The 27,297-nt window shown below is 44.6% G+C and overlaps 1 protein-coding gene across 4 annotated transcripts in view; it reads left to right on the top strand.

Moving 5' to 3' along the window:
- Positions 1 to 27,297, top strand: part of MGRN1 (mahogunin ring finger 1) — a 54,399-nt gene that overhangs the window by 5,209 nt on the left and 21,893 nt on the right. For all 4 annotated transcript variants that reach the window (XM_064462052.1, XM_064462054.1, XM_064462053.1 and 1 more), the window contains exons 2-5: positions 2,935 to 3,053; positions 6,057 to 6,145; positions 12,293 to 12,439; positions 24,185 to 24,302. In XM_064462052.1, the coding sequence (XP_064318122.1) occupies positions 2,935 to 3,053; positions 6,057 to 6,145; positions 12,293 to 12,439; positions 24,185 to 24,302 (473 nt within the window). The remainder of the gene's footprint in view (positions 1 to 2,934; positions 3,054 to 6,056; positions 6,146 to 12,292; positions 12,440 to 24,184; positions 24,303 to 27,297) is intronic.

Here is a 27,297-nt window from a genome sequence, read left to right as displayed (position 1 = left end):
CTCTGTGTAAAACTGGCCTTGCTATACATGTGTAAGGTAGGTCAAAGTTGGTTTATGTTTTTTGTGACAACAATGTTCAAGAGGCACGGTAGTCTGGCTAAAATCCTAAGGCTGACTTGGTAATGGAGTTGGAAATAGAACCTAGAGGTGGAGCTGCAGCAGGATTTTAATGCAGAGAATATATGCAAGCCTCTTGGCGGCACGGAAAACCCTGTCGGTCTCATGCTAGATATGTGGACATCACGGTGACCGGAAGAAAGGATACCTTCTTTTTTCCTTCTTTAAGTTCCTTTGTCCTTTTAATCCTTGGTGTGATATTTACAGAAGTACTTTCTTAAAGCATTTTGTCTCCAACTTGGGTGAACTCTGAGTTGCTTATGACAGTGGTTGAGAGGAATAATCCATAACTTTGGTTTTACCTTGAGAGCTCTGAACTTAATGTGTTGTTGTAGCAACTGGTTTCTGAAAGATTGCAATAGAATATATTTTTTTAGCTGCTAAAAACTGTGTTATAAATTTGTGAAGACAGTTTGCTGCCATCCTTGTTTGTTAGTTTTGCTGTTGAGACCTTGTGTGCACAGTGGCTTTTGTATCCATAGAAGCACTGGCAGAGCCCAGGGGTGTTCTATTCACCAGTGTATTCCCATCTCTGAGCTCCTCAAAGTGGTTTTCCTTGTGCTCGTTGTGACTAGCACTGACAATGTTTCTTGTGTGCTTGTGAAGGACATGCTTCTGCCAAAAAGAAAAAAACCCAAAAACCATAACCCTCTCCTTCACGTTGCAGGAGGTGATTTAGGAAGATGAAGGGAGCCTTCAATCTGAATGTGGAGTTGGAGCTGTGGTTTCCAGTTAGAATAAGTGCTGCTGTGTTGTAGAGGGTGGTGTGTATTTTTGAGAAATCCTAACAATTTGTTAGAGATCCTGAAACTAGTTCCTAGTGGAGCAAAGGCAGCGTGGCAGGTGCCTTGAACATGCTAGTTACGTGTCTCAGTGTTGTTCCAGCTGTACGAGGGAGACCTTTTCATCCCAAGGTGCTGGAGAGGCTGCCTGGCGATGCTCTCCTGGACAGCTGGCTCCCTGCAGGCATGGGGTTTCAGTGGTGGCAAGTAGTCCTAGTCTTCTGGGGCTTTGCGTCCTCTGTATGTGGGATGCAGAACTTCTTCTATAATAAAGCTCTACTCTGAGTTTGTGGAATACAGGTTTACTGAGGTGAGTCGAGCCCCAGCATGTCTTGTTCAGGGGGTACAAGGGAGCTGCCTGACTGATCCCAGATGATCAGCTGCTGTGGTACTGAGACATCCTGCACAAGCATTGTTCTCGCAGTTAATCAGATAAAATGCTCTGAAACACAATCCTGCTTGACCAACATAAAATGTGAAATTTGTTCCTAAACCCCAATGTTTCATCATGCTTTTCTGAACCTCAGTGTAAGCATAAACCACTTTAGTGTATCTTGGGTGCAGAGGCTGTATAAAGCTAGCTGTGCTTGGAGATTATAGGCAGATTAGCTTTTTAATTTGTTGCTTCTGGGAGGGGTGGGAAAAGATTGCCTGCCATTTGGAGCACCTACATTTTGTTATTCTGATTCTGTAGATCAAATTCTAGTTAGATTCTGGACCTGTGCTGAAGTTGATTGTTGTATCTGGAAAGAAGGAAGTGTTTCTGTAATACAAACATCTGGATGCTTGTAAGATGAGCTCAGCAATAGCTGAGCACTACCATCGTCATTAAAGCACTACCATCTGTGCAGAGTAAGAAGAGCCTTTCTTGAAGCATAAAGCCTTAATGTAAAAAAACAGACTCATTCATGAAAACCCTTCAATTTCAGAGTAAATCATGCTTGCTCCTAGCTAGAGGGACTGCAAATCCTTCCATAATGCCTCCGCAAGCATTCAGATTAGTTACTGCGTCTGTAGTGACTAGTTTTAAAAGAAATTTTATGTTGTCTATAGATTGCACCTAGGGAAGCCAGTGTATGTTTGGCTCAGTCCTTTCATCACATGCCTGAAAAACCCCCACTCTTGAGAATTCAAGGGAAATGGCTTGGGTGGAGCCTTTTATTTTATATCTCTCCTGGTACTTCTCTGAAATTGTAACTCTGTGAAGCTCATATTGAGAGTGTTCTCCTGAATTCTTTCTAGGAGGAAGCTACATTTGTGGTGCTCTCATACATCTGAATCGATTTGGTCAATGTTGCAGTTAATCCAGATTAACTGCAGATGCTCCAGAATCCCAGTGACCTGCACACGCTTCGTCTCCTGAAATTTGCACTGTAGTGCATTACCTTAAAGATGAATGAAACAAATCTGTAATGAAGCTTTCAGAGCTGAAGCTCAGTTTAGTCAGTTCCAGGGTTCTCTCTCCCAGACACCCATGTTTCTGCATTTAGAACTGTCAGTGTTATTAATTACATTCAGCATCAAGGTGTGTACTTTCTAGCACTCACAGTAAAGGTTTTTTGTGGTTCTTGCCCTGGGATATGAGAGTGAAAGAGGCGAGGGAAGGCAGACTTTACCCAACAGGAGCCCCTCTGGCTGTGCAGGGCTTTGCAGTGGGAGGAAGCTTCATCCTTCTCTGAGCAAGTCAGTGGTGTTTGTGGAACTGGACTTTACACTGGAAGGTGGAGAAAAGAGGAAGAATTAATCAGAATTGAGGAATATTGGAAAGAGCTCGCTCTTGCTGCACCCTGTCCCTTCTCTGGAAAACAAGTTAAAATGGAATTATCTCCACTGTAATGATTTATTCTAGTTCCCCCGCCCCGCTTCTACTGTTGGCAGTGGCTGTCAGTTGTACAGGGAAGTAGTGAACTAGCAAGTATTTTCTGTCTTGTGCTCTTCTATACTTATGAATTAAAAACTGCACAGACCAGCAGTTCTCTGGGAAGCACTTATTTAGAGTTTTTTTTTATTCCCTTGTGGTTTTTTTTTTTTCTAGGAAACTACTTTGCAAGTCACTTCTTTATGGGAGGCGAGAAGTTTGACACCCCTCACCCTGAGGGCTACCTTTTTGGCGAGAACATGGATCTAAACTTCCTTGGGAACAGACCTGTTCAGGCAAGTTCCTATATGCTGTCTACTTTTTCCTTTTGTTTTCTGCCTGCTTTGGAAAATCTTACGTAGGGCTTGTAGAGGAGGATAGCACAGACCTAAGATGCCCTTGCTACTCAGGGAGTGTCCTACCAGTCTGAGGTGCAATAGCGTTCCCCCACCCCATGTCCCAGCTTGCTGGCTGCTGTAGCTGTTGAGATGCAAGCAGAATTTTTCTAAGGAGCAGTATTCACCTTCTAGGCTAATTTCCACTTAGGACAGAAGGAAGAAGTAGTGGGGGAAGAAGGACAGGGACTCGGGAACACATATTTTGGGACTAATTCTGATTGCCTGCCTAAGCGAGTGTAAAACATGCTGCAGAGGGAAGGCTGGGAAGCAGATCCATTCTCAGAGCCTGAACTTCACAGGGCTCCTGGGCACGTTGGATAGATTCCAGCCAGTGTTTAATGCATGCTGTTCTCTATGTAAACGAGTGGCCTGACAGGTCATACAGCAGTGTTAAGACAGATATTGATATTTGGTGATTTTTGTTTGCTTTGCAACCTAGCTGGCCTGCTCAGAAAGTCTCTCTGTTAGTTTTCCCACTTGGAATATGGAGGTATTTCTGGGCTCATAGGTGTCTTGTGAGACTGTGAAAAGCTACCTGCTCGAGTGATTGGCTTGTTCTTTTGTTGTGAATAGGGAATAGCACTGCTGTGAGGGACAGTTAGGAATCTTATGCAAGTGTTATGTTTTGGATTTCTCTTGCACGTCTGAAATGCTTAAAAAGAACTAAAAGGTTAACAGAGTAGGACCCATTTGGAGATGTTTCCAGGGTGCTGGAGAGGAAAGGGAAAATAGCAAGAGCTGCTTGCTTTGCCAGCTATTTTCCTAGTTGTTTCTGCAGGTTCAAAATATGAAAATGAATATGTCATAATTCTCATCTTCAGAAAAGCTGTGACTATTAGTGACTATTAGTTAATTCATGCCTGTAGTGCTTGGAGGCAGTTCAGAATCACCCTTGCTTTACAGATGGGGGAAACTGAGGCAAGATGACTTGATGTTTGAATTGGACCAGTGACAAGCATTTTCTGCTTTCTGAGTTGTCCTCAGGCTGTGCCATTGATCTTCTCAGCACCACAGTTAGTTAACAGGACTCTGCAGGGTAGGACAAGGGAGAATCCGGAAAGCGCTTGTTCAAGCAGAAACTGCAGATGAGCAACAGAATTAAGAAGGAGGGACTTTACATGGAAATTTTTCTGGATGTAACGGTGCTATGCAGGCATGGGTGTGCTCACCACACACCCTACACCATGTCTGCATACAGGGCCCCTGCAGGACAGTGGTTAAAAGCTGACTGCTTCTCCTTTGCTCTGTGACTAGCAGCTGCACAGTGCTCCAACAAAAGCAGAAGGTGCAGCTGTTAGCTAAATATAACATGTGTCTGTGGCTGTAGGGACTAACCTTGCAGAGTTAAATTGCCTGCATGTCTCAGCCTGGGTTTCCTTGCAGACATCCCGGCACTGAATTTCGTAATTTCTTCAGAGGGGAGTGGGTGAGAATGCTATTAACACAGTGGGATGTTTGCCAAATAGGTTTAAGAGAGGGAGGTTGTTGTGGTATATAGTTTGCCTATGTAAATTTAATGCCCTTTGGCAGCTCTGATTAATCTTCAAGGAAAAAGCCACTTGAACACAGAGCAGCAAAACTGCTTTCTGGATGTGGGCCAAGTTCTCGCGTCGGAGTAACTGAGGTCTTGACTGCTCTATGTAGAGCAGTGCTGTCAACCACAGTACCAAGCAGTCAGGGTGCAAGGAAAGTAGTTGCTGCTACCCCATGAATTCTTTGCTACCTGTGGCTGTGTCATGGGGTCCTCTGTGGCATTCTCGTGTTGGTTAGGAAACAGCATGTTTTCCCCTCAGGCTCTGGCTATTGCCCCACCAATGCATTTCTGTGGTCTGAGGGGACAACACTGAAGGGTTGTGTCCTGGAGCTGCCCTGAAGTTCAGCTGCATTAGCATTTGGTTGCCTATTTAGTAGACTCCTCATTTCTAAGGGAGCATGTATGTTGGTGGTCCCTGGTACTGCTGCTCCATGTCAGTCACTCTCTTTACACCACTGTAGGGCACCTAGTAGATGTATATTTGAAGGACCCCAACGCTAATAAGGCTGCATGGTGGCACTGTTGCTGGATACATTCAGAGTAACCTGCCTGAAAGGCTATCCTGTAGCTCTGTACTGTTGTGTTGTGCCATTGCTCTGACTTGGAGCATGGCTGTGTCTCCAGTCTGAGCACTTATCAAACTTGGCAGTTGTGTGAGTGGATGTTTCAGCTTCAGACTTCGCCAAGCAGATGTGAGATTCAGCAGGCAGGTCTGCAGCTCTACAGGTTGTGGTCACCGCAGAAAGCAGTTTCCTTTGCATTTCTTACTGGAGATTCTGTGACCAGTAAGGAGAATTACAGTCTGAAGCATTATCGTCCTTTAGTTAAAGGACAATCTATGAGAGAAGGTCTCTTGACTGTAGAATAGAATGAGGCCCTCTGTCTCTGTCGCTTTCTTTTCCAGAACATTTGCCCCATTGTTTCAGAATAAAAAGTTTCCCCCAGTAATCCAGGGCTTCAGCATGCTGATTAGCAGTCAAGTCACTGTTTATGTGCTGTAACACACGTGAAAGAGCTGCATTTCTTCTGCTCAAGCTGGAGGTCGTTTCTTTAGCAGAAATAAAAGCTTGTGAGAACAAGGCTTTCCAGGTTGAGAATTCAGGGTACGGAAAAAGAGCTTGTGAAAATGCCCTTTCTTAAAGTGCATACTCCCTATATGAGCTATCGCTGGGCCAGAGCAGGATTTTCATCCTGAGACATGCTTGATTCATCTGTAAATAGAATTATCTATTACTGTTTTTTGTTGCTGTTGTCTTGAGTACCCTTAAAGGTAGATGTTTCTTGGTTTGGGTAAATTGTATGCCAGGTAACATACTGCTACCTTTTATAGTATAATAATAGGAGAATTTTTTGCCTTTTTGTTCCAGTTTCCCTATATAACTCCAGCTCCACATGAGCCAGTGAAGACGCTGAGAAGTTTGGTGAATATCCGCAAAGACTCTCTCCGACTTGTGAGGTACTGTTGTTGCTTGAACCATTCATTTTATTTAACCCAGCGATCTGTCATACAGAGCCAAACTATTTGATAGGGTTTTTTTTTTTTTACAGTAGAATTAGCTGAATTCCAGATCCTTGTTGCTGGATGTGTCCAGAGGTTTCTGTGTTCCTTTGTGGTCAGAGCTTTCATGTGGTTTATATGCTCCTAGTCCTTGGACTTGAGCAATCTGTGTATCCAAACAAGACCAGCAATGTATCTGTCTCTACAGGACAGACTAGAGTGGTAAACAAAACCATGAAATTGTTAGCATGAATGGAAGATATTAGGTCAATAACCTTACAGATAGATTCCTTTCTGCATTCTTGTGCAAGGAGAAGCTAGAAAGTAGCTGATTCTGGTGCAAGTCACAGGCCAGGAAGACTAGTTGGACTGGTTGGTCTTGAGTGAAACTTCCTTAGGTTTCTCCTGCTACCAAAATAAAGTTTGGTCCTAGTCTTATGCGTTCATTTAGATGGCTTGTGTCCCATGCATAGGGGAGGGAGGTCTGGATAATCATGGAGATCAGTTACCTTTCACTGCTCTACACTGAGATCTAAAACAGCACTAGCTGGTTTAAATGCAATGGCTAACACTTCGACCTGGGCTGCCCTCTTTCAAACAGATGGCTGAAGTACAGGGGCCCAGCATACAGTGCTTTGTTTTGGTCTGAGCGACTGGGCAGATATCCAGGCAGAGCACTTATCAAAGATCCTTGAGTTGCTCTGAGTTCTGCATTTCAGGCACGCAGGGCTGGAGTACTAGCCAGGGGCCAGCTTCAACTCTCAGCCAAGGTGGCTCCGACAGTGTGGTGTAATGTGAGTAATTTGAGTCATAACCACACAAACCCCTCAGTTTGTTTTTATGTGAAGACTGAAAGTTGAGTTGTGTTTTGTGGTTGTTTTTTTGTTTTTTTTTAATGAGGAATACCTGTGGTTTCAAAACTGAACAGGAAAAGAGGGAAAAACTTCTGAAAAAGTAACGATTGGTAAACTGCTCTGAATGCTGTCTGGCTTTTTGAACTAAAGGGTGAAGTACTTCTCTAGGAAAAAGTCTTGCTTTCTTCCCACACTTGCTGTGGGTGGGGTATTTTGTTCTCCTTGCACGCATCCACTTTAAATAGTGTAACATCTCTCAGAAGCGCAATGAGAAGTGGCTTTTTCACTGGGAGAGGCCTTGCTGTGAATGGAGGACTTGGGGGTGTTTAGTACATACAGTTCTGTCATTCTGCTTTCTGTGGTTGCACGTCCTGTCTTCCCAAGCAGAGTTGCAGCTCTGGACTATTTGAAATGTAGTGTCCATGCACCTAGACAGTGTCTATGTTTGCATCCGTCTAATTCCTGGTATGATGAGTTCTTTCTCTGCCTCATGAGCTCTCAATGGCTCTTGTGCTGCTGCGGCTGTGTTAGCGCTGACGACACCACCACCAGCATTACTCTGTTTAATTTTGTACTGATGTAGACCTAAAATGAGATTTTAATTGCTAGTCCCCAAGGGCATGTTCTGTCTTGTGCTTTTCTACTGTTCCAGACTAGAGGCTTTTCCTTTCTCCCTCTGTGCACGTAAAGACATTGTACCCTCTCCAGCTTGGCTTATTCGCAACCAGTAGTTGAGGCTTGCGCATTCTTTCCAGAACTACTTAAGTTTAATTTACAACCTCCTCAACCAAATAAATGACACTGAGCCAAGTGTCTAGGTGTAAAGTAGGTTCTGATGGTAAAGTCCTCACAAGCTTTTTGTTTTTCCTTGTGTGTTATAGAAAATTCATTGTTCATCTGTAAAGAGGGTGTTGATCCATAATTTGGAGTGTAGGCCTTTATGGAGGAATATGAATATATGTCCACTCTGGGCTTCCTGCCCGGCTCTGACCAGACAAAATTCTGAGCTTTGTCCAATCCTGAATATTTACAGCAGCTCTGGAGAGAAGCAATAAACATGTGGATATTGGCATTGGAAGTTTTGAGTCTTCGACACCTCACGTCAGTGCCTGATTTCTAGCAGGATGAGACTCTGAACCTCAGAGGAGGATAGCATGAGTTCTGCTGTTAACCACTAACAGAAAAAGACTGCCTCGTGTCTGTCTTGTGTCCCTCTTTTAGCCCTGGATTGGAAGCTTTATTTCAGAGCTGAAGTACCTGATAGGCTTGTACTGGTAATTTACTCTTACCTTGAAAGCACTTCCAGCTGCAGGAGGAAGATAACTCATGAGGCAATGTGTTTCATGGAAGGGTTGCATCCTGGGACAACTTCTCTGCTTCAGCGTAAGCTTTGGGTTTTGGGATAGTGATGTGGAACAAAAGAGCTGGAGGAATCAGCAGCGATAGTGGTTTGGGAATGTGTCTGAAGCAGCAGCGATGTCATGGAGAGTAGAGACCACTGAGTGTTTTGGATAAGGGCCTGAGAGGGAGTTGGATGATAGGGACCAATGGGAGACAGGTGAGTCAATGTGAGTGAGAGAAGGGAAATCCCTTCTCTTTCCTCTCCAGCACAGTGGGGCTGACCTTGATCCTTGGAGCTGTTCATCCCGTGGTGGAGGTGCTGATGGTGAAGGTCCTGGGACTGCTTGCTCTGCAGCCCTGGATAGCCTTAAACTCTGTACAGATATCTGCAGAATCTCCAAATAGGAAAGCCTCCATTTGATGATGATGATCTCCCTCCATGGAAGTCGATGCTGATAGAGATGTCAGCTGGTTCTTAATTCATTTAATATCTGCTTTAACACTGTTGTAATGCATATCTCACAATACTAAGTCAAGCAATACTTAGCATTTGTCTTGCATGTCTACTAAGTTGTTGGTCAAACTTTTTAATCTCAAAGGGTGAAATTGGGTTCGACTTGACCTATTTCTATAAAATTGTCATGGCTGATGTTAATTATATTTTTATATTTTAATTCTTTAACAGACAACCAAAAACTTCCAGCATTTCCATTGCTTTATCCAGAAGTGATGTCAGACCAGGTGGCCTCAGCTCCCTTGGTCACCCTGCTATGCCTTTTTCATCATAACGTTGGATCAGCTATTTGTTCTCAAAGGTGGTCAGTCTCTTCCACTCTATCCACATGATTGCAAAGGCTGTGTGCATGACCAAAAGGCACACCTAGCAAAGTCACTGGTTTCTAAATTTGTGCATGCACCTGTGGCCACCTCACATCAACACTGTCTGTAGAGCTTGACTAAATGTACACTGTAAACTTCAAGCGCAGGTTGAGACAGAAGAGCTCTTGAACTACCTGAACCACTCCTGAACCACCTCCTTGTCTGCCCGACCCTTGCAAAAAAAGGAGGAATGCAAAACATGTGACTTTGTCTTGTTATTTCCCTGAAGTTATATCCCACTGTTCTTGCACCTTAAGGTGGAGCATGAGAAATCTCCGACTTTCAAAGTATGCACCAAAGTAGTCCTTGCTTGATCCTTGGTCCAGCGGGCATAGCTGCTTACGCAGTCTTTTCTCACCTGAACTCCTTGCAATGTGGTAGACAATTTTCTTAACCTCCAGCACCAGTCATGTTGCAACAGGAAGATGTGTACACAGCCTTGCTGTGACTGTCACCATTTAGGCATGTATACCTTGCCCCCTGCTTGAGTGACGTTGCTCCAGGCAGACAGGACTCTGATGCTCCTACTTCTAAGCAGATGCATCCTGCAGAAACCTCCTCTCTAGGTGCTGTGGTTAGTAGTGGCCCCTCAGTGGTTTCCCAGGGCAACAGATCTAGTCTAGGTTTAACTCCTTTTCTTCTTCAAAGGATGGAAGCACCTTCCAAGTGCTGGTAGGGAGGTGCCAAGGCGAAGTTGGGCGCAGGAGGGTGGTCTGGGAACCTGTATGCTTTTTGTGACTTCACTGAGAGCATAAAACAGGAAATGGTCTTACCAATGATATGTTGCTTTTGTGTGATCTGCTCCCACCCCTAGGCCTCCCACTTTATTAGTCTGGGCTGTTTTAGCTATCTAGATCTGTGTTGTTGATCTTTAACTCATGCATGTGCAGGGCATCTCTGTTTTAATACCTACCTATGTAGGGAGTGAGTATGGGTCTATAGGTCTATGAAGCAGCCTTCATTGGTGCTTGCCTCTGGAAGAGGTGGCAAGTGTAGCGTAGCCTGGATCCTTCACTGCCAACCTCAGATCAGCGGAGGGTGATGCAGCAAGAGATAATTCACAGAAGCTTGTGCTGCTGCTTTCTTGGACACACACAACACTTGTGGGTGGATTGTTGCCATCTGTGCTCTTGGGTCAGTCCAGCACAAAATGTTGGCACTAACGCCATGTTTTCTAGGCAAACCTGCCCTGCTGGCTAGAGTGTTTCTTGTTTACAGCCTTCAAGTGCCATGATTTTATTCTTTGAATGCAACTAGCTTGTGTGAAAATACCATCTTGCTCTATACTGTATATTGTATCCAGGCTGCTGCAGATGTTCAGACTCTCAGTTCTTGGGATTTGTCTCTCTTAATACCAGCATGTTGGGTGCATTCTAGCTTGATTTGCTGTTCTGACCTAGGTGAACCTCTGGAGAGCTTGGAGCTCTCAAAGTCCCTCAAACGGGAGTGCAAGTGTATTCTGTAGTGATTCAATAGGGTTACCATTAGTACAACTATGTGTGTTAGTTATTTGATTATACCGCTCTTAAATTCTATTTTGCACCTTCTGTATTAAATTGCTGAAGCTGAATATTTCATTCTTGTTCAGTGTGGTGTTAAGTAAAATTCATGCTGGAACCATCTTAGGCAGCAGTTACTACATCTCAGTGGACTTGGTAAATAAGGATTCCTTTGGCAATTTTTAGATTGAATTATGGAGGTACGCCTAGCCCATTTCTAAGTATTTTCAGTAGTGCAGCACGTTCGTCAAGGCTGCTTGATGAAGGGAGGGGCCAAGTAAAGTCAGAGATAGTGCCAAGCTTTTCCTGAATATTTTAGGTGTTTGGCTTTGACCCAGGCATTGTGGCAATTAAGGTAATACTGATAGACAAATGAGGCTGGAGCTGGGTGGCAAATCAAGTCGTGTTGTACACCTCTCAAAGGCAACCTGCTGCATTCACCATTCCTACATGTTGCATGAACTAACAGTGGTACCTACAGTCGTAGGATTACAGTGGGATTTGAATTTGTGTGAGAAACTGCTTCTGCCTTGCCAATGAATCACATCCATTCTGTCTGTCACTTTGCACTTCAAGGCAGGGGAGATTTTCTCATGGTGTGTTGTGTTGGCTGCTTGTTCCAGGATCTGCTGGTCTCCCTGGCCGCTCCTGGCATGCCATAGCTAACTGCTCTTCCATGGCCATACCTCGCTGTCCTGGAGCTTGCTTCATACCACTCTCTTCACTGGATTTGTTACCTGCCTTTTCCAGCAAGTAGGGAGAAGGAGTAGTACTGGACAGTGGGATAGAGCTGTACAATAGCCCATAGCCAAGTTATGACTCACCTTTATGTTGATTGAAATAACTTCTAAACTCATTCTTGTGTAAGTTATGATGCGTCTGTTATGCAGTTGAATGTGTTAAGTTTTGTTCATACAATAAATGTGTGCAAGCTTCAGTCAGCATCAGAGGTTTAATTGGTGATTTGTACATTTGAAGGTATTTGAAGTTCCTACGTTTGGATGCTTTCTGATCTGAATATCATCTTCTGTGTGATACTGGAGGTACCTTTTGCTGAGCTTCAGGAGTTCTTTGTGTTACAGAAACTTTTTTTTTTTTTGCCTGCCATGCACCATTTCATTTGCAGAGTTAGAAGAATTAGGCTTTAGACTTCTCAGGCCCATGCAGGATTTCTTTAGCCCAAATACTGAGCCTAATGTGAAGATTTAAAAGGAGGGAGAATGTTTCTTCTCCTAAGCGTTTGACAATTAAGACTTCATTTTCTTGTCTCATTCTGTCCTGCCACTGTAAGGCTGGGTGAGATTCCTCAACACAGGCATTACATAATTCACTTTAATAACTTCAGTCAAATCTTGGAAGAACCATCCTCAGAGGAAAGAATGGAAATCTCCTGGGAAGCCCAAGGTGGAAGCCCATGGTGCCTTGAGTGCCCAGAACACCTAGATTGGAATACTCTTGTCCTGATCTTCAGAGTGATTTTGATCTTGATATCTCATAAATATATGTTTTAATCTTCTGGCATTATCTTCCAGGTATAAAGATGATGTTGACAGTCCTACTGAGGAGAATGGGAAGCAGAAAGTCCTGTACAGCCTGGAGTTCACATTTGATGCAGATGCCCGTGTTGCCATCACAATCTACTGCCAGGCTACGGAAGAGTTTGTTGGTGGCATGGCAGTGTAAGTCCTTGTGGCCTTGTGTGGGCTTGTGGGCACATGGAGGGGAACATGAGCTCTCTGGTGATGAGCCTGTCAAATATCTCTTGTTAATCACCCCCAAGGGCAGTGCTGCCACAGATGGTGGAGAAAGAAATATCTTCTTTTTCTGTTTTGTTTTATATATTCTGATAGCTTTGAATATTACTTTCACTTCTCTCCCCCACATAGCCAATATCCTCTCTTGTTCCCTTTTTGGTTTGTTTTTTGGGTGTGGGGAAGCCATCTTGTGTGCAACAAAGGAGAGGAACTCACAGCTGTATGCTTTACCAGCAAAATGTTCAATGAAATTAAAACAAACAAAACAAAACAAAAAAAACAAACCCCTGACCAACCAACCAAACAACCAACCACCCTTCCCTTCAAATACTACCTGTTTTTTTCCAGATCACCTAACTCACTGGATTTCTGTGTTCCCTGTGATGGAACAGGGAACGAGAAATCTGGACCACCAAAGTAAAGTTCAGTCTGACATTTACATAGCAAGTCTGTGGAATTGAGGCCCATCCGAATCCCCTTTTGGGATAAACGACCACCTCAGCACAGGCTGTTGTGAGATGGCTATCAGGAAGATTTACTGCCTGAAACCCTGTCTGTGTGTTTGCTGCCAGGTACATGTATTAGCCTTCAGCTAGCTGTAGATCTGATGATGAAAACTTCATCTGTGGAGGCTTTCTTGTATCCTGGTAGTGCCTCCCTACATATTTCAAAACCTTTCTATCTAAATCAGTACATTTAAACCATTCCAATCAACACTGTATCCCATAAGACTATGAGAAATTTCCTCTCTATATTGAGAGCTAAGGTGGCTGAAACGTCCTCTTCCTGATGTGAACTGGGTACATGTGAGCTGCTGGTACATTATGGCAGCCTTCTGATGGCCATGGGACACAGCATTATTTTTGTTCTATGGGTAAAGGAAGATTTAGGGTGCAGAAGCTCTTGGCTTCCTCTGCTAGAGGCTTTTGGCTGATCAGCAGCTCTGTGCACGTAGTGCTGATGGCTTCTGCAGTGGTGCTTTGGATTTGGGGGTAAACTTATATTTTATAGAAAGGATCTTCAATAAAAAACAGAGGTTTCAGCAGGGAGAAATATGTATGACAAACCATAAAACGGCTTGTGCATTTTATGCAAAGTATAAATATCCCACCAATGATGAATGGTGTCTTTTTAGAAATGAGATAAGCTCAATGCTCCCGTCCAGATGTGCGCTCCTCCAAACTGGAGGATATCCTGATCCAGACTTTTTGTTTAGGCCCCTTCTCTTCTTCTGTTGAAGCCTATGGCTGCCTTTATTTTGGGGAGGTGATAAATTAGGTCCTTTTTAGTGCTTGAAAAATATCTCTTGACACACTCTGAAATCGCTTTCTATTTAGATCCAGTTTTTCCTGAGCAGAGCTGAATGCAGCAGGATGCCTTAGAAATCCTGTTAAAGTTTCCATGTTCTGTCTCTTAGGTCCTTAGGTTTCCTGTGAATTTAGTGCTAGTGAAGGTGTTGGAATGGCAGCCTTGGAGATTGAAGTCCTCTTTTCCTAATACAGGTACAATGTGGAGAGGTGGCCAGTGTCCCTTGTGCTGCCCTGAAGTGGTCCTTGGGTTTTTTTGACCTAAGAGGAAACTGTCAATGGGCTAATGGAGAGAACTGAGGGCCTCTATGGCCAGGGTGGATGTATTTATATTGCCAGACTTCAGCCATGGCTTAAATCAGCAAGTCGTGTTTTAAATCTTGATTTTGATCTTGTTTTCCGTATTCACTTGGTTTACCTTGAAAGAGAGTTTGTCACTGGTCAGTAACAATGAAACATCTGCATTTATAACTCGGTGTAAGCTTCATATCAAACTTTGTGCTACCTTTTACAAAGAACTTAAGTTGGTAAAGAATATACATGTAGTTTAAAATGTATTTTTAGACTCCTAGTTTTGCATTTTGTTATGTCAAAATGACAAAAAAGAAAGTTATTCTAAAAAGAAAGGATACTTTTTTAACCTGTTTCTTGAACCAAGCTGTGTTGGGATGGAAGTACAACTGCATCACCCGAGACCAGCAGTGGAGCATTCTTGTTGGTTAAACTGGTCTATGTTGGACTCTTAAGAGACTGTCTCGTCAAGTTGTGCCTTGAATAATAATTGCTTAATGGAAGTATTATAGTTACCAAATGTAACTAACTGTTTCTGAACAGTTAGTCCAGAACTGGACAGAGTATGTTTTCAGTCTTCTGTAACTAGTAGCTCTTCTCTCAGAACTCTTGTCGGTAGATTGGCAGAGGAAAACACAGTGTCTGGTTCACTTAAGAACACATTTTACTGAAATTTAGTGCCATGCACTGAGCCAGTGACTGTCACCAGTGCTGCTGTCTGTTCTTTAAACCTCATGCAGCAAACATTAACTACCTAATTGCTTTTTAAAGTTTCATTTATTTTTAATATTAAATTAAATTTGAACAATTCCTAGGTAGAGTTTCTGAAAGTTAACAGAACTGTCAACTTCAAAGGAAAATATTTTTTTTAAAAAAGAATTTTTTAATCCACCCTGTCCATGGTTCACTGAGAGACAGATATCTGTTCAGATGGTGGAGGAGAAGGCTTTGCTCATGAGCCCTACCTGCCTCTGCACAAAACCAGGATCAGTAGTCAGCAGTCATTACCTCGCTAACGAAATGTAGCTGATGATACTGTGCTGCCCTGCTAAGGTGGCAGCAGTGTCCAGTGCACTAAACTGTTATGTCAAAAGTCAAAGCACTTGGATTCAGCTCTTCTTTCTACTGCTGGCCTTTTATTTAATAAATCACACTTTAATTTCCCCACAGTATACAAGTGATGAACTGTCTGTCTCTGCTCTGGAGTTCTTGGACAATAAACATTATATAAGTTTGGGGGGCTGCAGCAGAAGCCAGGGAACCTTTTTGAAGGCATGATCCTGATTTAATGCAGATGTGTAGGTAATAAGGGCTGGGGGAAGTGAGATACAAATATAGACTTTATAAGCTGCTTTAATTCAACCCAGGCTATTTTTCCATATGGTAGTGGCTCACAAAGCACGTCTTGGGGCTAGTGCAACTTCCCGAAGTAGGCATCTCTGCTTCTCTGGATTTGCTGGCTGCTAGTAAAAAACCTTTTGAAGCTCTGATTTCAGCTTTGCAAAGCAATTCTGAAAGGGCAGTGCTATAATTACTTTGATTTATTCTTTTCAAATTCTAGTGGAAAAAAAAAATCTGGGATGCATTCTTAGAGCTCTAAGTGGAGTGAGTGCATTTTTAGTACACTAATAGGAATGCAGTTTCCCCCTGCCTGGGCTGGTAGTTTTTCCTTTTTCTCAATTTCTTTTGGTGCTAACAGTCACATTCAAGAAATGAGCATGTGCAAAAGCTGTCCTGTGTATAAATTAAAAACTTTTTCTGTTGCTGTGTCCGGCACTTGATTGGGAAGAAGATGCTCTTTAAAACAAAACACTTTTTTTTTTCCACTCTCCTAAGTTGATGCTAAATCCTAAAATGGGAGAAACTTTCTGGACCCTTATCAAAAGCAGAAATTTTCTCCTAGTCCCCAGCCTGCAGCATGGCTCCTTAGAAGCGCTAAACAAGTTATTCTTGCTTCATTGCTGAAACAACCACTGATGCTGATAGTATCAGCACTCATGCTCAGGTGAAACTGCTAGGAATGTTGTTATGCTGTACAGTTTGGGGTGAGAGGAGGGAGGGGAGGGAAGGTGGCTCTTCCTAAGCAGAGGCATTGCTTACTGTAGAGCCTCAGCTCATCTGAGAGCCACAACACACTGTGTGTTGTGGGCCTGCCTTCAGAATTAGCTGGTCCCTATGACCAAAGGGAGCCCTTTCTTTCTGCAAACCAGACAGCTTCTTCCTGGAGTTGTTTGGGTTCAGTTTAAAAGCTGGTGGCTTTATCAGTATGAGTTGCCTGTCCTAACCTGTCTCAAAGGAGCATTCAGCAGACTTTCCCAGTTAATTGTGCTGGGAGATATGCTCAGCTATACCATTTCCCAGCCAACATCTTGGAAACACGTAGCTGCCTGCCTCTTGTCCTGAACTGTTGAACTCTGAGTTTCGTGGGGAGTTGTATCATCACTACCGTGGGACCCCAGTTGACCAGTAAAGTCTGGAGGAGGTGAATGTGTGGCTGTTGGTGTTTGTAGAGGTGTCTTCACCTCTGCAGCCCTGCGCTCAGGGGAAGGTACCCAGCACTTTCTGGTGCTTCTGCAGATATCTGTAGAAACTAATGGGAATTAGTTTAAAACTTGAGGGGACTGCTGCACTTACCTTCTGAATATAGAATCATAGAATCATATCTTTTTGCCCAGTTACTTTGTGGTGAGCCTAAAGACTCTTCAGACTAAAACACATTAACTCTCAGAGGACCAGCTGGTGCATTACCCCAGAGGTAACAGAGACCAGATCTGCCTATGTCCAGAGTCTGTTTAATGGCATGGAATTAGCAGTGACCTGCCTCTGAACAGTTCAAGACCCCCGATATCCTCAGTTTTATTTCTTTTTCTGCTTGTGTCCATTTTATTTGGTTTTGGAAATCAGCAAACTGTTCCGCTGTGCTTCTGTTTCCTGTGGCAGTCCCCACAGTGAGCTTTAAGCACTGTGTCTTCCCCAAGGATCTGCTCTCATCTTTGGTTAGTGATGGGTGCGCTCTTGGGGAGCTGGACTGTGATCTGGTGGGCTTGGAGAGAGTGATATTTCTCAGTTTATACTTTCCTTTGGCTTCAGTTTCCCAGCAGCTGGGTAGAAAACAGGGTATACCCTGCTTGGGGAAGCCACCATAGAAGCTTGACTGCTCACCTGTGAGGACAAGCGTTGTATTTCTCAGTGTACACTGAGGCACAGCAGTACCTGTCAGCTTCAAAAATGTCCTACAAACAAAGAGAAGATTGCTGTCAGAATCCGTGATGCTAACTGGGTTTTAAGACCAGCCAGCCGGAGAGGCAGCTCTGTGCCTGCGGTAGAGGTGATTGACACATGCAGCAAGGAAGGGTTCAGCCATCTCAGCTGAAAGGCAAAGGGTCACCAGGATGGGCCCTATCTGTATGGCGTGATAATCTCTGCCTTAGTATATAGGAGGCCAAACAGGCAAGTGTGCGAGCTGTACGTCGACTACATGCTAGTGATTGTGCATAAGCATGTAATTTTCCCCCCAGATAGATGAGAGGGTGCTCTGCGTTGTATTTCCATTGCAGGGCTGGCAGTACTCCTCAGCAGCTCCTAGAGAATAGTTGAAGGACTCCCAGTTCATAGCCTGCCTTCTCTTGCAGTAACTGGTTCATTTGTTCATACCCTTGGATGTCTTTGGTTTAGGAGACATGTATGTTTTTTGGAGCAGGCTGCAGAGATGTTCATATTCTCTTTTTGTGTGTGCTCTATGAATGCATCCTTTCCTTTTCTGGCAAAAGCCTTGATGTGCATACTATTAGCCTGTTCCTGGGAGGGCCCCCGGGACTTCTTGAGCTGTAGGTATCCTGCTGACTAGCAGGAAGGATCGTGTAGTTAAAACATGACAGCAGTGGTTGTTTCCTCAGGGGGAGAAGTCAAACCAGCCCTGTAGCTGGAAGCACTTAAAATAGCCAGCTCTAAAGACATGAGCAATCCAGGTGATCAGGAGCTGACAATAAATATAACATGAGAAGTTTGAGTTTTGCAGCCCATTCTTATGAAAAAGATCTTCCTCTTTGGACAGAAAAGGATCTCTTCCATAGCCCAGTAATGCTCCTCCCAAGCTCTGTTTTCTCATTATAAAGAGAAAACACAATGAGAATAGGTCAGTCTAGTTCTGCAATCCTTGCCCTTTTTCAGGGCTATGCTGTTTGTGTTGCTGATGCACAAACGGGTGTACTGGATATATTTTCTTTAAAAATCTAATTTCCTTGTTTGTTTTGCAATGCCTGCGACACTCTTTGCAAAAATCCTACCACAGTCTTTTAGGCTGATGGTGGACATGACACTGCAATGATTATATATTCTGTCTGCATGTGGAAATTTGAATAGTTGGTTCACAAAATGAAATCTAACTGAAACGGGCAGCTCGGCGCATGGCTGTTTTCACTAAAGCTTGCATAGAAGAGGCAGAGGCACTCAGATATTCCTTTGGTTATTTAATAGCCTCTGTCTATTCAAGGCCTTTGAAAGGTGCTCTTGCTGCTTTTGGCTGGGGACTGCGATGATTAATATGAATTCTTTGTGCAGAGAGATTTCTTCTGTGTGAAGAAATCAGTGGCGAGTGCTGGTTTTTTGCTAGACTCAAGCTGTAAAGAAGAAGCTTCCTTTGATCCAGGCAGACACCAGTCCCCAAGGGAATGCTGTAGTGTGCAAAGTTCACAGGCTGGAGAGCTAAATTGTATAGATCTCATGGAGCAGATAAACCCTCTGTCTTTAGTAAGAGTTCTGGCCTTTGTGCCTCTCTGTAGCTGTTGTGTAAGCTGCCAGCTTTGTTTGAAGCCTGGTTGGAGTCGTCAGTGCGGTGCTCTCTCACCAGTGAGTTCGGCAGCTGAAGGCAGACATCTGCAGGTGCTGGAGTGGGTCATGGGCAGCAGGGTTTCAGCTGCGTGGTAGGGCGTTTGTTTCCTCCTGGCCTGGAGGGGAAACTCAGTCCTGGGAGGAAGCAGGAGGGGAGGATGAGACTAGCAGGGACTGCAGTGCACCAACAGCACCCGGTTAACCTCCAAACTCTGTGTGGGAGCCTCTCTGGGCTGGATCTTGCCTAACTCTGACTGACACCCAGGGCTATGGCCTTCATATATTTTGGTTGTGTTTCTTTTATCAATAAAAATCACTTTGAGTTGAGATGCTTGTTCAACTTCCCTCTTCCCTAAAAGCTGGCCTGTGAGATCCTGGCCCAAAATGAAAGGGAAGTGTGCAGGTGGGGGAGATAGGGGAGCCAGTGTGCTTACTCCACATCAACTCCTGGGCCCTTTGAACACCAACAGAACATGACTGGCTCCTTTCTCATCACCTGTAAGAGGACATAGAGTCTACCAAGCAGTCACAGCCTGCAGCACTGGCAGAATTAGTTCCTGAGTATCTTCTAAAGCTCTCATGTAACTCTGCCTTCAGTAACTTTGCCATGCAATGTGCATAGCTGTTACTGAAGAAATAGGATTCTTATTTTGTCCACAGGTTCTTCAAAGCATAGACATGTCTCTCGGTTGCTTGTCTCTGAGGAGTGGGGTCTGGACAGTGCTCTGCATAACTCTGAGGCAAGCTGACTGGGATCTCCACTTCATGCTTCTTGGTCAGGGGTTGCCAGCATGCTTGGGGTAACAGGAACCATTTTTTGACTGTCTGAGGCAGCCCCATTGCCAGACAGCATGAGGAACCCAATGCTGAAGAATTCTGCGCAAGTTGGGACTGGCGCCCTGCTGAGAACTTACCCAGGTGCTGATCAGGGATGAGCAAGAGGGGGAAACACCCCCATACATTCATGTTGTGTCTCCAGTGAGCATGTAGCAACAGAAGTTTAACTCTTGCTTAGCCAGAGGTTCATGAACAGTAGCATGGCACTAGTGGCTTGGGAGATACTTAAGGTCTACAGGTGCCTAGTAGTAAGTCTGGACTGTGTACAAGGAGAAGCCTGCGTGAGCCACAGGCTGAGTTTCTCTGTGCAGGCAGCAAGTGCTTCTCAGCTGATGGTGGAGGAGTGAGACAGGAATAATTTTAGTTTGTTTCCTGTTCTCTCAAAAATCATTGTGATGTAGGCACAGGCCTTCTCATCTGCTGGTTCTCTGATACACAGCTGGTTTTGGGGGGTGGAAGGGTTTGACGTGGGGGAGGAAGGAGTCAGTGCAGCGTATAAGCTTTGCTCTGTGGGAGTAAAGGTGTGTCAGAGCTTACAGGAGGAGATGGGCTGCATGAGTCCTGAGGACAGAGCTGGGGGCTGCTCCTGAAGTCAGCAGTGTGGTGCCTTGCATTTCTGGTGATTCTTGTGCTGTCAGGGGTGCCTGAACAAAGAAACACATTTAAAAAAATGTGACTGGGGATTTCTGTTTGGTTCTGACCTAATAGGACAGACCCCACTTCCCCATCATCCTGAGCTGCCAGTGACTGCAAGGTGGTTTCGTTAGACCTCCTGTCTGGGTGGAGACTTGGGCCAGTGCAGAAATAGCAGCCCAAACGTACAGATTTCAGCCTTTATGCAGGGAGAGGCACTACGTTGCTTCTCTGCTATCCTTTATTCTTGAGCATGTATCACAATACATGCTCTTGATACATTCTCTCTTGATATCTTCATACATGCTCTCTTCTTCTGTAACACGTCTCCACAGCTCTACAGAGCTTCTCCACTATTGTTTACTGTAAGCCCACAGCAGCATAGGCAGGGAATGGAAGACTTATGAATACAGCAGATGCCAACTAGAAGGGCTGGGGATGGGTAGAGATCACTTAGACATTAATATGCAGGTTACTTTCTTTGTAACGGCTTGCCAAGTTGTCCTCCTATGCAGCACGAGGAGTGTGTGCTTGTGCAGTAGATCCTGTGCATCACCTTAGAAAGATGATCAACCTCTGTGACAATCTGGTATCGCCAACACCTCCAGGGAATTCACCAGGCTCTTGGCCCACTGGTGCTCGGCGCCTTGGCACTGGCTGCTGACTGAAGGTCTCCAGCATTGTCTGGTGTTCAGATCCAAGTTTGACATGCGTTTTGGCAAGGGGCCTAGGCAGTCATACAGTCTGAGGCACAAAGTTCACTTGGGGAAGCCTCCTTGATATTTTTGTCATACTCTTCAGATCAGAAAATCTACGTACCTGGTTTATTTCTTTTCTCATGGGCGGTGAGAGCAGCAGGTCTATGCGAGTATTGTTCTACACTATCCTCCTTGGAACAGCATTACTTGTTTTCCTGTTGTAGACTGTTTTGGACTTCTGGTGCTGTATGTGCAGGTCCTCTGGCTTTCCTGGCACTCATCATCCGTGTGTTTACACCCCTTTCCCAGTGCTGCCATGGTGCATGTCATCCAGGCAGGCTGACCTCTGTTTTCTCCTCTGCACTTTTTCCAGTAGGTTCTAAGGTGACTTGCTGTCACCTTAGATAAGTCACTCTTACATCCCCTGCTTTCCCAGCTGTAGAGGGAGAATTGTGCCTCTCTGCAGAGCTGGGAAGCTTTGAGAGTGCCACAAAAGGAACTAGATACAGGCTTGCTCTATTCAGTGTGCTTGACAACTCAGTAAATAAAATTTCACTCAATTGCTCGCTCTGTAATTCACACATAAAAGACCTGTCATTCTGATCTCTCCCACACTGTGCTTTAAATGCAAAAGAGGGAGTGAGGCCTTCTAGAAAAGCAGCACAATTTCAGCGCAGTTCAGAATGGTCTTTGAGGGTAAGGTATTTTCATAAATAACATAATGCACTTGCCTCAGCAGGGAGAGCGGAGTGCATGTGGTAAACCTGGCCTTTGCCATGGCCTTCCAGAATTTAATGTGGATCTTGTGGCACTTGATAAGCCTCCTGGATCCTCAGAGGGTGCAGGAGCTACACTAGCTTCCCAGAGAAAGGCAGCAGTTCATGCCAGTGGGGAGCCTGGTTTTTCCTCCTTGGGTTTGAAAGGAATTAGTAAATATTCATCATCTTCTGGTATCCAGGTTCTTATACCTTCAGCTGCAAAAGGCACCCTAATCATCATGCTTTAAGACTCTGTGTTACAGTGCTGGCTGGCCTGAGCCCTGGAGGGCAGCCCACTGTCTCTGGGGGCTCTTGAGTGTAAAGTTGCTGCAGCATTGCTTAAAGCTGAGTTTTAAGGTTCAGGCATGTCCTCTCTAATCACCTCTGTCCTCCAGCCCAGTCTTCATATCTTGGGTGTGATGCTCAGTTCTGCAGTTTTTGGTTGACTCTGCACCTTGGGATTTTCCCACCATTTTTGCTTCAAACCCTCTGGAAGTGAGCTGCCCAGCCCTCTTGCTCCTTGCTTACAGAAACGAGAAAGCATTACCTCAGATGTAGAAAAGCTTCGTATTGCCATCCCCTTCTGGTGTGCTGCGCTCCTCCACAAAGTGTAGTTAGGCTGAAGGATCTTGGAGCTTTCCAACCTGTGCTTGTGTACCTGGTGATTTTTAAGTTGCATCTGTGTTTCAGAACAGCTGAATATCCTCAAAAGTACAGAGTCCCATTTTTCAAGCTAGGACTCTCTCCTTTGCCCCTGTGTACACTTTAACTGCTCTGCTTGACAAGGCTCTGTACTGAATCGGCCACATCAAATGCCTCGATCTCTTCTGGTGTTGTCTCCTTCGCAGGATGGGCAGTAGTACTGCGCATGTTATTCTTTGAGAAATGGAGTCAGCAAAATCTGAGGAACTGGTTGTCAGGACATCCTGTGTGATATCCCAAGCTGAATTAAGGGAGAAACTCAGCCTAGAGTTCTTGGTGCTAATGTGACACCTGTCCCTGGAGCCTGTCTCTGGGCTGTCTGGTCGATCAAGAACAGTGGCAATCAAGTTTGAACAAGGCTTCAAGCTTGTAGTTGTTCAGTGCGCAGTGGCTTGGAGGCCAGCACTCTTGCAGTCTCACCGTGGGAAGCTCTGCTTAGGAAGTGATGGTTAGTGTGCAAAGAGATAACATTCCATTACTGTGATTGGTGGTTGAAGTCTTTCTTGTAGAGATGGAGCTAGACCTGTCATGTCACTGTGCTGGGGGATGTTGTTTCTGCGGTGTAAGCCTCTTGGGCAAGGGATCTCTCACTTTCTGTCCTGTTTGTCAACATGCTCTGAACATATGGTTGGTAGCTCGACAACAAAGGCTTTGGTGGTAAAAATAGCTTCAGGTGTTCCCACCCTGCTTTGCAGTTCACTGCCTCCTCTCCTGTGCCAGAATTGGTATAGCGAGAGGCTGTGCACATCCAGCTCAGAAATCACCCTCCAGAAAAAAAGTGAGAACTTCTTGATCCTGTTTTTTCACTGAAGCCCACTGTGAGTCACACCATCCATAGTGATGGTCAGTGAGCAGTGAAAACGTCTCTTGGGGCAGGCAGCGCTGGGTGGGCTCTGGGTGCGGAAGATGGTGGATGGTAGCTGTGGTTCCATTCCAGAGATGTTCATCCCAGCCTGGCAGTGCTGGGCCTCGAGACAGTGGAAGAATTGTTATTTTTCTCTAGGTGGCTGGTGTTGAGGACTGGTTGCTGTCTCTCTGGCGGTGTTGTGCTTTCCCAGAAGTGTTGCAGGGCTTACCATGAGGAACAGAGGACTGAATTGGAAGGGCTTTTGCTTACCAGGATGATAGCAAGCCAAGTAGCTTTCTCACTGCAGAGCTGTCCTGTGGAGGCACAGGAGAGCCTTCACTGCTGTGTTGGGTTGTGTGTTGCTGCTGTTAGGTCATTGCTCGTTCTTCCTGGGTTTCCTGCAGAAAATAAGACTGTGTGCTGGGTTGAAAGCCAGTGTTGCCTAGGCCCTTGATTTAGTGAGCTGGCCTTTGCCAGGCTGCCACACCCCACTGTACTCCTGACACCCATTGTCTCCAGGCAGGTCAGTATGGATCCAATCAGACCTTGCCTGTCTGCGCTGCTTTCCCTTCCCTTTGTTCACCTTCTTGCTTTGACCTTTCCCTTCCCTTTTTGTATGCCCACTAAATGGCTGCCAGCCCCTGCCAGCTCTGCCTCTTAGAGCTGCCACTTGTGCTTCCTGAAAGGCAGACAGGTGTGAATGAATGAGAGCCTAGCAGAGGGCAATAATTTGTTACAGCAAGTTTTATTTTTCCCCCTTTCTTCAGATACAGCACAAAGAATCCCGCTCTGCAGTCAGAGACAGTTCATTACAAGAGAGGGGTAAGCCAGCAATTCTCCCTGCCTTCCTTCAAGATTGATTTCTCAGACTGGAAGGATGATGAGGTAAGTCTCTTCTCAGTGTTCCCTTCTTTTCACAACCCTGTTGTCCCAGAAGCACTGGACTCCATTTAGTACTGTGAAGTTATGGCTGGAAGACACCCTCTCCCAGCTGCTGTGGCACGTTTTGTGGGAAGGAGATGAATGGGGCCCTGGGAGGAGCAGGCATGAACACTGTATGGGAACTTGGCAGGTAGATCAGGCAAACAGGGAAGAAACCCAAAGAAGCAATTTTTGAAGTCACTGATCAGCTGGCATCCCAACATCTGGTGCAGGAGGGAGACTGCAGAGATTGGCACTGGAGCTCTTCCTGGAGGAACCTGTCACTCCTCCAGAGCTTCTGGGAACAAATATCTGTTTTGGTGGGTTGTTTTTTTTTTTTTTTGGCTGGTCCTCTAGAATAGTGGTCTCCAAAGTGGGGTGCATGCAAGACAATTCATTGATGTGCGGGAAGAACTTCCAACAGTGCATATATATAATCTTATAAATAATAAGTGTACATGTATTGGGAGTATGTGCTCAAAACTTTTTACTAATAGGTTGAAGGGTCAAAATAGTTTGGAGACCACTGCTCTAGAAGAGCCCTGTCCTGTTTAAGGGCCACATCCTGCATTATTAATTGTAGCAGCACAGTGTTGTGGGGGGATACTCTCCCTTTTGGGGCAGATTCACACTGGTGCATTAATGCTGAATAAGGGAATGCCTTCCTCCTTTTAGTTTAACCCATAACTGCAAACAATGAGGGCTTGGTTTTAATTAAGCTCTGTTGCTTTTACTACATAGCAAGATCCATGGAGTCCTATTAATTTTGGTATCTTCACAAAATTCCAACCCAGGCAGTAACTCTCTGCTTCTTGAGCCTCTGCGCTTTGGCCCAAGGGCTTCCCCCTGCATGTGACACAGGGCAGGGAGGCCTTGGTCTTTCCCCTGCTTTCTGCGGAATTGCTGTAAGAGATTTCTGAAAGAGGAGTCGGTCTGTAGCTATTGCTAATATATTTGTTCCTGTGGACCCCTCTCCCAGGTCAACACTGATACGTTGTTCATTTCCTAACCCTGTATAAGAGTACTGTGTGTGTGAACCCTGGTAGATAACTCTACCTCTTAAAAAAAAAAAAAAAAAGAAAGGAAAAAGTACTCTTTTGTATATTTTAAAAAGATTGAATAGCTATTGTCTTGAAGTTACAGTTACAACTATAATCAGTCCTGGGCCTTAACAAATGCCATGGCGGTTACCAAGAGCCTGCAGAGTCTGGTCTCCTGATGTCTTGGCTTCTCTGCCAATATATGATTTCACAAGTTCAGCCTACAAAAGCCTGGAAGAGCTGCTTTTCAATCCCTTCTGTCATCTGAGAACACTGGAAAGTAGGAGCTCAGATCCCTTTCTTCTTAAAGAATTGAGAAGCTTAATTTTCACTTTTGTTCCTGCCAGTAAGAAACAAAACTCGAGTATTGAAGTCATGTCCCTTTGACAGCTTAAAGGGAGAGATGCTGCTGAAAAGTAAACTTTTGGCTTCCTTGGCTAGAGGGATTCTGCTGCATCCTCTGTCTCCGCTTTTTTCATTGGTGTTACTGGGAGCTCTCATTGTGGAGAAAATGAGGAACAAGCACTGTGATTTGGAAGAGTTTCTTCTCCCATTTCAGCTCTGTGTACATATCAGTCCTTGTCCTCTCAAGTCCAGTAAGGCACATACGGCTAAATCTTCTTAACTGGCACTGAAATGCAGCACTCTAATCTGAGACAGCTGGCAGAGTATTATCACTCAGCTGTGTACAACTGCATGCTTCAGATTGCTTTCCAGCTTTATTGGTGTTGTCCAAAAAACCCAGTTTTACTTAATATTTTTGCTTAGTGTAATACTCTCATATGATGTAGTTCCTGGCTGGCCAACAGAAGGGAAAATAATGTTATCTTGGGTTGTTATGTGGAAAGCTTTATAGGAGTTTACTTTGTCTTCATAATATACTGGTTTGCTTGCAAGTTATAGTGTATGGCTTGTGTTGAGTCAGTAGTTTTCAGGTCCCTAAAAATGAATGTGAAACGGACCCTTAAGGAGGCCTTTTGTCTGAGAATGCAAAAGTCTATATCATAAAGCAACCACAATTCTATAATGTGACTTTCCCTTCAAATGGACAAACAGTAACTCTTGTTGTACATTAATAAATCAGAGCAGGAAGCAAAGTAAAACCATAAACTTCTTTCAGCAATTTTAATCAATTGTCCTCAATGAATTTTCCCTCTGTGGCATGCCATAATGGTTCAAAAATGCAAACTGGGAAATAGTGGCTCAATGAGTCTCTTCTATAACGAATACTGAGAGGTTAAATGAGATTTTTGTTTGCTCTGTTACTCTGCTGTTTTGGAAAGAGAATAGATTCTGGTAGTTGAAAGGACAAATAAAATATAAAACCATCATATAGAGGATGAAAATCAATATCCCTCAGGTTTGAAGACTAGCTAGGTCAAATCATAAGGTCTTCTAGCACATGCTTTATGTTTGAAATCAGTATTCACATTTGAATGGATGTGCATGTGCATGCACAGCTTTGTTGTGCAGCTAAGAGTTGCTTCTAGAAAGTACCGCAGAAGCTGAGTTGGCCCCAAAGGCGTGCAACCTGCATGAGGAATATACAGGTACGGACAGAAGAGCAGCAGACTTGCAATTCCTTCTTCTTCCCACCCCTTCTGTGGAAAGTTGGTGAACTGTTGCAGTTCCAAAGCACGTGCTTGCAGCTCTTGGCAGAGTTGCAGCCTTGTGGCTAACGGGCTACGGCACACTTGGCTGGTGGCTGCCAGGGTATATCATCTCCCAGTGTACAGTTATCATTCGTCCCAGAACGAACATCTAGGTTGTAATTCGTTTGAGGAGGAACCATTTTCAGCTATGTTGTGGCTCATGGTGAGGGTGTCCTCCAGTCTGGGTGTTTTGGGTTGCCATTTGACCCAATGCCAATGACTATCTTGATAGTTTAGCTTTTGAGGGACTGGCTGGAGAAAATCATG

The sequence above is a fragment of the Phalacrocorax carbo genome, chromosome 10 (genome assembly GCF_963921805.1).
Source record: "Phalacrocorax carbo chromosome 10, bPhaCar2.1, whole genome shotgun sequence".
Taxonomy (NCBI): Eukaryota; Metazoa; Chordata; class Aves; order Suliformes; family Phalacrocoracidae; genus Phalacrocorax; species Phalacrocorax carbo.
Note: the sequence above shows the minus strand (reverse complement) of the source record. Positions and strands in the feature narration are given on the sequence as shown.